Raw genomic sequence first — 11500 nt, forward strand, 5'->3', positions numbered from 1 at the left:
CGAGTCCTGTGGTCAAAGTTTACTAGTGATACGGGGAAAATTAAGGTCTTAGGCAAAGACCTACAAGACTGAAAACATAATTTACCATTGGACTGGGAAGATGTGGTATCTTGCAACCTTTCATCCCAAGAAGTGAATGGGAGGCCGGATAGACTCACCCACCAGCCTCTTTGCTTTTAGTCTTGAGATACTGAGAGGCCCAACTTCAATACAGTTATCAGGCTCTATGGATACACATAAAACTTAATACATCTGTGAGCAATGCAGTTATCTTAAGGATTATTATAAGAGCTTCTATTCCTTTTTTATTTTTATTTAGCTATACATTGAATAATCTTAGTCACATCACTGACAGTTCTGGAAGCATGCAATACTGACCTTACACACACACACACACACACACACACACACACACACACACACACACAAAGCATGCATTCCCTATCCCTTCCCTCCTCACTTGTCAAACCTTCAGTTCTCAAGAGATAATACACATTTTGTACATCTACCTTAATTTATTACTCTCATACATTCATACATCCTGCACATGACTTATAACCTTACATGAATAACAGATGAACAATTACCTCTTGTCACACAGGACAGACAAGTATCCTGACTTGCCTTGCACTGCCACCACAGAAACAATGAAGTAAAAAAAGTGATGCACAGCAGTGGCTCTCCTTAGGAACTAGAAGTGCATAATAAGACAGATAAAATAACTAAAAAGTAAATGATACTCAAGCCGTAATATCTTACCAGTGCATTTCCAAGTGAGGAACTCGGCCAGACTTTCCATCATAATAACTAGTAAATCTATGGCAGATTCTGAAGCTAGTCACAGATCAGAGGTAATGCCAAGCAGTACCCTTCCTAATGTAAAATCCCAGGAGTCGCCCCCTGGCCCAGTGCCAACCGTGGCCACCAAGCACCTCCTACAGTGACTCCAGTATATATATATAGATTAAAAGAAAAATGTCTTATCTATACATTAGTTTGATCTCCAGCCACTCCGCTCCGTGTGGCTGCCATGTTTCCCTCCCGCCCATCTGGTAGCTTTTATCACAAGCTCTTAACACCCATAAAACTAAAACTACTGTATATACTTTACATCTTCATTTGATAAAAGATCAGAACTAAATAAGGAAGTGCAATGGTATTAGCATGCCATCTTAAAGCTCACTCCTACCAGTAATCCCGTACCACAGCTTCAAAAAACTGATGTGGCAAAAAAGCCAGGTATCTATAAAAATACTTGCTTGTATCCATGGAATAACAAATATCACTTATGTGTCATATATGGCATAAGGCATTTTTTTTACACTACAGATCACAAGATTAAAAACTCAGGTTTCCTTACAGACTAGTATGTACATGGCAGACTGTCCAAGGCACCATAAAGGGACTTAAGACAGAGCACTTCTCTCTGCCAACTTGGTTATTATGTCAGACTTGAGTTGAGGCAGCTTGCTGATCTTCATGAATTTGGTTGCCTCATACTTCTGCCTCACAGCCTGCAATGTCACACACATTTGTCATTAATACCACAAAAATAACAGATTTCTTCAACTGTATATTTTTTTTTTTTTAATGCAAGAGGAGAAAAAAATTTAAAAAAATGCCAGGTTCCATAGAGAATTCCAAATAGAAAAATCGAATAATGGAGGAAAAGTGTCTTGAAACCTCCCTCTTGAAAGAGTTCAAGTCATAGGAAGGAGGAAATGCAGAAACAGGAAGGGAGTACTTATTGAAGGGTTAAACATCTACAAAAAGATGTAGAAGAGTGCAGGGTGATATCATCAGCATAAGACAGGATAGGACATGAAGTTTGGTTTAAATCATTGATGAATAATAGGAAGAGTGGGTGACAGGACAGAACCCTGAGGAACATCACTGTTAATAGATTTAGGAAAAAAAAAGTGACTGTCTACCAGAATGGCAATAGAATGGTCAGCAAGGAAACCTGAGATGAAGTTACAGAGAGAAGTCATAGGAGGGTAGTTTGGAAATCCAAGTTTTGTGCCAGACCCTATCAAAAGCTTTTGATATGTCTAAGGCAACACAAAAGTTTCACCAAAATCCTTAAAAGAAGATGACCAAGACTCAGTAAGAAAAGCCAGAAGATCAGATCACTAATAGAGCAGCCTCAACAGAACCCATAATGGCAATTAGATAGAAGGTTGTGAAGTGATAGATGTTTAAGAATCTTCTTGTTGAGGAAAGATTTCAAAACCTTTAGACACACACACACACACACGTATCAGTCCCTAATAGAAAGTTGGATGCTAAGCAAGAGAAAATTCAACTTTAGATACAACTAATTAGTGACAGAAGGAGCTTGATGGCAATACAGTTAGCAGCTCAGTGTTAGCCAAGAGGTCCTAGGTTTAAATTTGACCTTACAGAAAGGAACTGTGCTTGTCTCCTTTTATGAAGTAGCCCATTTACCTTAAAGTTAATAGCTACAGGATGTAAGCTGAAGCATGACAAGTGCAGACATTGCACACTTTAAAGAGGAAGTTGGATGAAAATAAACAATGACGGCAATGTTTTAAGATGCTGAGGAGCTGCTTTTGCTGTTTTGATGAAAATAAACAATGATGGCTATGTTTTAAGATGCTGAGGAGCTGCTTTTGCTGTCTCCTTACTTTTGTGTTTTGTTTTATGAGGAACTCTGTGCAACACAACACGAGTAGAAGGCTATCAATGCTGCCCTCTTGTGTAGGTGAATATGCTTGCTACAGGAAACAAGAAATGGTCTAAAACATGCACAGAATCTAGAACAAGGCAAGGTACACTCATGTCATTATTCGTGCATGATTAAGCTCATCAGCAGGCATACATTAACCTTTTCACTGCTGTAGTTACTCTTCATTAACATTCAGAACATCATTAAACCAAATTTTGCATAAGTGTAAAAACAGTGAGAGCACAGGATTTTAACTTGGCCTTTTCTTGGTTACAGAACCAGTTAAAAGCCTAACACAAAAGACTGATGTTTAAAAACTTGTAGATGGTTATGGCATTGTGCAGCTGAGAAAGGGCTAGTGAACTGCATGTAATTAAAACAGTATTTTCACTTAAGCATTCCCTGCTGATGGAACAAAAGAGCATGACACAGCCATCTTGCTTCACAAGCAAGGACTGCCTGGCCAGCAGGAGGTTAACTTGCTGGCATTTGCCTCAGGAGTTACTGACTCAATGCCTAACCCACAAATGCTCAAAGGAATTTTCATGAACACTACACATTTACTTCACATCAGTACACAAGAAAATCAATGGATATCTTACAGGTTGATTCTTTACATGCAAGCCTCTATGAGTTACCCTCAACTATTAATTACTGAAGCACAAGTTAGTGAGGTTTTTCCGTCACAATTCATTTTTTTCTTCTTAAAGCAAACTTGCATTAATCCCAATTCACATAAACTGAGAGAATGTTTAAATTAAAAGAAATAAAATACCCATATCTATATATCAGCCAGGCAATCCCACGCAAGTTGGGGCAAGACAAGGCACCACACACACACACACACACACACACACACACACACACACACACACTTACATCCTTAGCCTCATCAACAAAAATATGAATGAATACAAAATACAGTGAACCACATACCTGCTGTTTAGAATTATGGTGACTTTTGACCACCACAGCAGCCATCTTGCACATAACAGGCATGAGCTGCTCTTCTGTGTAGGTGGAGTGGTAGATCAGCGTGTCATTCCAGTCCCCACCATCCAGTAGCCTGCAACACCCAACACATCACTTGGACAACATCCTCTGCATCACTAAACAAGATCTATTTATCTATATACCAGGCCAGCAATTCCACAGAGGATGGCCCAGACAAACTCACTCACACATGCATCATTCACACTCTCAGCCCCATCAGCTCCAAGTGGAAAAGGACAAGGAAGGTTTTGTGGCCCACAATACAACACCCCATGAACCTAGGCACAGCACAGCTCCTGGGGTAGTATGGTGGGCCACAAAACTCTTTTTTTTCACCAGAGGCAGAGAATCAGGATAGCGCAAGAAATAATGGGCTCAAGCTCGATAAAGTTAAGATTTAAAAAGATAGGAAAGAATTTGTCATCAAATAGAAGAGATGAATGGAATAAACTCTGTAATCAGGTTGTAAGTGCCAAGTTATTAGAGCACTTTAAAAGATTTGATAAAGTTACGGATAATGGGAAGAAATATATTTTACTTCGATAGCTTTTTGCAGCTTCCTTTATTTTCTTGCAGCCAGAGAGGGATAAAAAAACACTGAATCTTGCTGACCAAGCACACATTCTTCTCTTTGGTAGTATTTGTAACAAATACAGTGAGCTCAAGAACATAAAAAAAGTAAGAGAAGCTGCAAAAAACCCATCAAACTTACATATACTAATCCCTGTATAAAGCAGTCAAAGATATCATGCAACACTCAGGAAGGGATGAAAGAAGGGACTTCCAGCTAACTGTGCAGATACTAGTTCTTCTCTTCAATTAATACCTATGTCAAACATGAAGACAAAACACATTACCAAAAGCAAATATTTTTGAGCCAAGGAATTGCCAGGACACAAGATTTAATTATGAAAGCTCAATTTATGAATTCTCAAATGTTACTCAATAACCGACCATGACTGTCCCTACTACACCGGTTCTAAATTATGGATTCTCTCAGCATCTTACTTGAGGGTGAGGCAGAGAGCAGCAGCAGCAATAACAGACGCCTTGAAGTGGCACATGGTGTACTCTGGCAGACATAGCTCCATCAGGTACTTGGCAAGGGTGTGGTGCCTTGAGTCCACCTGGAAATAAAATAATAATAAACAATAATATATCTACCTACATGACAGACCAGCAATCCCACAAGAGGTGGCCCAGACAAGACACCACACACTCAGACACACAACATTCACACTCTTACCCCAGTCAGCCCCTGATGGAAAGGGACAGTCTTGTGGACCACCTTACTACACCCAAGGGACTTATACATAGAACAGCTGGCCACATAATTACACAGCAAGGATAAAAATAGATACACAAAAAATTAGAAACGTTGAACATTAGGAGAGATCCAAATGAACACAGCACTCACCATGCCTGCCTTGCTGTTTCTCCTCAGGAAGTGCAGAGGCAGTGGGATGGAAATGTTAAACTCCAGCTTCTTGAGGATGTCAATTTCCATCTTTAGAATCTCCCTCTTGGTGTACGCCTTGTCAGTGATGTATGAGAAGTCCCCCACGTCTGGGCAAACCATCTCCTCAAACTTGCTAGCTATGAACATCGCCGTCACTCCCACCAGCTGGATCTTGTTGCGGGGAACATTCCTCTCTTTCTGTAACAGGATGACACTCTTTCACATATCCTTTTATTTTCTTATGGACTCATTTCCCAGACAAAGGTGTACCTATCCATGTACCTGGAACCAAGCTCAAAACATTTCAGTTTCTTATCTTGACTATGTTAACATGTTCTAATGCAAGTTGTTTGGAGTTTTAAAGGTTTTACAATTCTAGTGATAGCTCAACAAGAGTCTTGCCGTCAATGGAAAACACACCTAGTACCTGACACGTATCCGAATCTCACACCTTTTCTCTGTCACCTAGCACAGACAAGATCATCACAAAATAAGGGAAGCTGCAAGAAGCCATCAGGCCTACACATGGCAGTCCCTGTACAAAACATACATACCTATTTCCACCAATCATCCTCATCCACAAATTTGTCCAATCTCCTTTTAAACCTTCCTAATAACTCAGCACTAACAACCCAATTACTGAGTCCATTCCATTCATCTACCACTATTTGAGAACCAATTCTTTCCTATCTCTTCATTAAATCCAACTTTTTCAAGCTTGAACCCATTATTTCTCATTCTATCCTGACTACTGATCCTGAGAATTTTGCTACCGTCACCCTTGATATATCCCCTATACTATAAAAGACAAACAACTAATCTCTCTCTGGCCTTTGAAAATTCACGTCCCCCAATGTCCCTCCTTTACTCTCCCTCTCTGACCACACAAGATTAGTGCAAAGAGCAGCAAACCCACTGGTCCTGACAAGGCTCACCACCCACCTGGAGATATCTGTCCAGGATGCCAACAGTGAGGAAGAGCGTCTCCTGAGTGAGTGTGAAGCGGTGGTGGACCTGCACCAGCCAGTCCACCAGGATGAGCCGCATCTTGTGGGTGACGGTCTGCCCCTCCAGGTAATGGTACTGCACCTGAGATTTATTCTGCAACAAACAAAAGGATATTTTTATGCAAGAAGGGCCATTTGCACTATGGGTCAATGGGGCTAAGAATGTGAATGACGTGTGTGTGTGTGTGTGTGTGTGTGTGTGTGTGTGTGTGTGTGTGTGTGTGTGTGTGTGTGTGTGTGTGTGTGTGTGTGTGTGTGTGTGTGTGTGTGTGTGTGTGTGTGTGTGTGTGTGTGTGTGTGTGTGTGTGTGTGTGTGTGTGTGTGTGTGTGTGTGTGTGTGTGTGTGTGTGTGTGTGTGTGTGTGTGTGTGTGTGTGTGTGTGTGTGTGTGTGTGTGTGTGTGTGTGTGTGTGTGCTCACCTCCAGACTCCTGAGGTAGTCATAGATGTCACACACATACTCAGACACCAGCTGGGGGTTGCTGGCATCCTGGGAGTCAATGTCTTCCACATCAAGTCGCTGGCTGGAGAATGCCACCGCCAGCTCATCCACCTCCATCTTACTGCTGTTCACCACATCCTCCACTGGCTCCTTCTTTACCACCTCCTTCTTCACCTTCTCCAGCACTCCACTGGGCTGCACATTCTCCTTGCCACTGTACCTGAGGAACACAAACGCACACATCATGGACTCATCTGAAGCTCTGGATGCCTCAAAGGAAGGGAAAACAAGCTTGTCAAATGCCACATCACACATTCTACAACTCGAAAAGAAATAGAATCACCAGATATTCACATTTTTTTTTCTGAGGGGTACTGGCCTAGGGCAAGAGAGAGAGAGAGAGAGAGAGAGAGAGAGAGAGAGAGAGAGAGAGAGAGAGAGAGAGAGAGAGAGAGAGAGAAAATAAATAAAAACCCACTTAAGTGCTAGTCCCTAAAGGAAGGTCAAAAAGGATCATCCCAATAAGAGGATGTCTTGAATCAAACCTCCCTCTTGAAAGATCTCAAGACATAGGAAGGAGGAAATACAGAAGCAAGCAGGGAGTTCCAGTTTTCATAGTATTGTAATTCATGAAAACAAGCAATAGTCATGATCACGGCAACGTACAAAGCATCCAAGACCCTCATTACAATCTACAGCCCTTACCTCTTTACACCCAGACCGGACACAGGCTCCTGCTTCACCATGTCCAGGGATTTCGTGGCCTTGAAGCCGAGGCGAGAGAGATTCCTGTTGCTCATCTCCCCGAGGGCTGCCCGATGGAGTGTGGGGCCCTGGAACACCTTGGCCTCCACCTTCCTCGGCCCAGCATTCTGCTCCGCCATCTGGGAACACAGTGGACAGTGAGGGAAGCATTCACATCAAGAGGGAAGGGGATCAAGTAAAAGACCACTGGAGTTGAGAGGTTGTTGAGAGATCAGTGGGGAAAACCAAAGACCTCCACATGTCAGGAGGATCATATAGCAAGAAGAGAGGTTGAGAGGTAGTTCAAAGCTCAGTGGGAAGACTAGATGGAGACTGTGTGTGTGTGTGTGTGTGTGTGTGTGTGTGTGTGTGTGTGTGTGTGTGTGTGTGTGTGTGTGTGTGTGTGTACATGAGAAAGATGAATATCACAGAAAACATTGTCTATGATTGCAACAAGTGGGATAGACTCTTATTCTGTCCAAGCCCATAAAGAAATATGGACACAGTTAAGACATTGAGTGTTGGAAGCATTTTTTTTCTTTTTTTCTGTGCATCACTACTTTTGTACATCTGCATCTACTGCCTCCTGCACCAACATGACACTCTAAAACCTAGATCACCATTTATTACTGCTGTTGGATACTTCATTTATAACCAAGACACTTTTCTTCAGTTTTAAATAATCTTTTTAACAAGTCTTTGGTGACTGGTACCTTCAGTGGGCCTTTGTATCAGTCTTCTTGCTGCCCTTGGTTAAAGCTCCTCTTACATAAATAACTCAAGATTGAAATGCATGTCTCTATACACAAATTAAAGTGGCAAATTACTCAATAATCAGGTTGTTAGTGCCAAGTCATTAGGGAGCCTTAAAAAGATTACACACATTTATGGAGGGGGATGATAGGTGGAAATAGGTACGTAGATTTCAAACAGAGACTGCCAAGTGAAGGTCTGATGGCTTCTTGCAGCTTCCCTTATGTTCTTATGTTCTTCAATCAACCTTCACCACACCCCAGGATACACCACAGTGCCATGACCTCCGCAATGCTACACACATCTCACTTAACACTAAAACATCATAACTGTTACGAGGTTAAGTGATAATAATCATTTCAGTCCTAATATACATATGAAGTATCCTGATTAAGTAACCAGACATCACCTTTTCTTTCCTTATAGTTAGCTACATCCCTGATACTATAACAAGAATAGAGTAGTGGGGTTGAATCATACAGAATAATTATGGCTTAGAAAATCATTACTGCTTAAAATTCACTGGTCTTGTACAGATTATATTAGTTCAGCCATATAGAACTGAGGGAAGAGGATCAATGGAAAGACAGTGAAATGAACAGAAAGAACTGTGGTACAACTGCAAAGGATGGAAGCCACAGAGGAAGATGCAAAAGAAGGGAAGAAACTGTGGTACAACTGCAAAGGATGGAAGTCACAGAGGAAGATGCAAATGAAGGGAAGGAACTGTGGTAGAGAAACAACTGGAGGAAACCCATGCATGGTGCCAAACCTGACTCTTGGAATGTGACAAAAGAAAATATTGAAAAAGGAAGAGAGCAGTGTTTGAATATCTAGAGGTAGAAAAATGCCAGTGGGAAGGCCAAGGTAGGCAATGAGGCAGATGTTATGCAGAAGTAGTATGTGTAAAAGATTAGGCATATCAAGATGTGAGAAATAAAACAGCGTAGTTGAAAGGGTCGAGAGCCGTTGGTTTGCCCACAAGGAAAACTAAATGAAGAGTGTATTTTTAAGTGTGGTAGACATGATGGTTAAAAATGTCATGAACCAACTCAGCCTCTGCGTTTGATTCTTGTACATTCACCGCTGAAAATGAAATAACAACCAATCCTTATTAAATCTATGAAAATGTCCCTGTAAAGTGACAGCAGGAGTACTTTCTCTTCTCCATCAGGGGCCAAGGGGCTGAAAAATGTTGTGAATGATTGTCAGTGTGAAAGTTGTGTGCCTTGTCTTGCCTACCTTCCTTTTTTGGGGGGAGAGACGGCCACAGTATGTGTATGTATAAAAAATGGAAACCGAGTGAGAAAAAAACTGAATGGAAATTTTCAGGAGCATTAAACAAACCCAAGATTAAAGTAAAGAATGGTAATGATTTGTACTGAATTTAAAGCACGATTACTAGCAGACTGTTCAGCTTGCGAGATAGTGCAGAATTACATTAGCACCAGATCCTCACCAAATATATCCACCAATGAAATTTCTGTCCACCTCAAGACTGCAATACAAGCAACAAAATTATCTCTACAGCAAGGAAACTACTCCAACATGTTTATTATAATGCTATCACACTCACTCCAACATCTATTACTTTTCTTTATCACTAATGGACAAGTTATTCCCAGTAATTTTTTTTTTTTTTTCCCTTCAAAGATCACTAACAGGACACAGCAAAGGGAGGTTTCAAGACACTTATCCTTCAATTTTTTACTACCACTTTGGACCCTTTTTCTGGGACTGGCATCTCAACGGGCATTTTTTTTTAATTGGATTTTTGTTGCCCTTGGTCAGTGTTCCACCTAAAAAAAAAAAAAAAAAAAATGTAGTGACCCCACGAGCTGCAGGCCCTCATACCCCTTCCTCCCTGAAAAATACACGTTTGTTATGCGAGGATCAGTCACCTATTTAACTCTTTCACTGTGATATGCTGTCCTTGTATTCATAAAAGTAACTTCTACCTGCCTATATACATGTCATGAAAGGGTAGCCAACTACGTGAGTCAATCAGGTGATATGCAACACCTCGCACTACTAAAAGCAACGAAATCTTCATAAACATTGCAAAAAAAAAATAATAATAATAATAAAAATAAAGAGTACATATAACGAATATGATGTTTTGAACTGTCCGTGAAGTAAGAGGAAAATTATCAGAATGGTTAACAGGTAAATAGGGAAAACCATATAAAATTCTATGGAAAATGCTTAGAGTCTGAGATATGCAGATTCCCAGCTAAGGGGAAGACAAAAGATGTATTTGTTGTAGTATCTCGTGGTAGATTCATGCGTGTCTTTGGTCACTGCTCAGGGCCTCTTGATTACCCTGTTTAAAGAGGCTAAGTACTAAATATGTCTGAGTAACACGATGGACCTCTACCTATAAGCTCATTTCACATCCTTTAAATTTTATCGGTAAAGTTCCACTCCAACATGCGGTGTTACTCAGCGCCGCCAATACTTTACAAAATAAGCAAACATCCATTAATTAACTGCACTATAAACTTCATACAAATCTACGACAAATTCAAATCCTCTGCAGTTTATCATCACAACAGGGTGGAGTGCCTTTATTAAAACCCATGCTGTGTGGTGCAGATCGGCGCCCCTGACAGGTAAAACACAACCTTTTCTTAATTAACCAGTACTTCCACATGGATCACTTAAAAAAAAAAACACCGTATGCCAGACAAAATGCCCCGACGAGCTAAAGAGGCACAGAAGCAGTAAGGAAGACTAACAATCAATAAAGAACGAGCTATCCAGGGTTTTAGAACCAATAGTTGGTACACCTCAACCCCATGCCAATATTCACTCAAATTTCATCCGTACCCATAAACCAAACCCATCCAAGACCTTACCCAACCTAAATCAAGCATAACAGTATTGAACTTACAGGAAAACTCATATCCCCTCAACGATATCAATAATTTCCGTTGCAGAGACATTTAAACCGCCGGGCAAGAACCACAGCCCATCATGGCCAAATAAACACACATGCACCGCCACATTTCCCTCCTCCACACCTGCAACACCTGCGCCACACTTACGTTGATCTGCTGCCGCGCCCTCAGAGCCATCCTGCACACTTGGGGACGGTCACTGCACGAAGAATCAGTGCCTGGAGGAAAATATGAGCTAATTCACGTGAGGGTTGAACCGCCGAGCACTGAGTGAGGGAACCTTTAAATGCCGCGGAGGAATGTGATTGGCGGACAAGACGACTGTCCCGCTTGCTGATTGGCCGGCGGGGAATAGCATTCATTAATACGTAAAACTGTAGGACAGTATAAATATATAATAAATGGTAATAAATTTTACACCAATTTATTACAAAAATGATAAATAGTCAGTATATTTTTCTTAAAATATGAAATGATCGTGGATCATTTGAATAATATTTCAACTGTTCATGTTT

At 41.0% G+C, this 11500-nt stretch overlaps 1 protein-coding gene across 1 annotated transcript; it reads right to left on the minus strand.

The window, feature by feature from the left end:
* Positions 1–297: 297 nt before the first annotated feature.
* Positions 298–11444, minus strand: LOC135113322 (G2/mitotic-specific cyclin-B-like). Its single transcript, XM_064028541.1, has 8 exons — positions 11133–11444; positions 7294–7472; positions 6568–6808; positions 6084–6242; positions 5100–5339; positions 4691–4809; positions 3626–3755; positions 298–1514 (listed from the first exon to the last, which is right to left on the minus strand). Exons 1-8 carry the CDS (start codon positions 11160–11162, stop codon positions 1407–1409), a joined length of 1206 nt encoding a protein of 401 aa, XP_063884611.1. The 5' UTR covers positions 11163–11444; the 3' UTR covers positions 298–1406.
* Positions 11445–11500: the final 56 nt, after the last annotated feature.

Source organism: Scylla paramamosain, chromosome 25, assembly GCF_035594125.1.
Source record: "Scylla paramamosain isolate STU-SP2022 chromosome 25, ASM3559412v1, whole genome shotgun sequence".
In the NCBI taxonomy this organism is placed as follows: domain Eukaryota; kingdom Metazoa; phylum Arthropoda; class Malacostraca; order Decapoda; family Portunidae; genus Scylla; species Scylla paramamosain.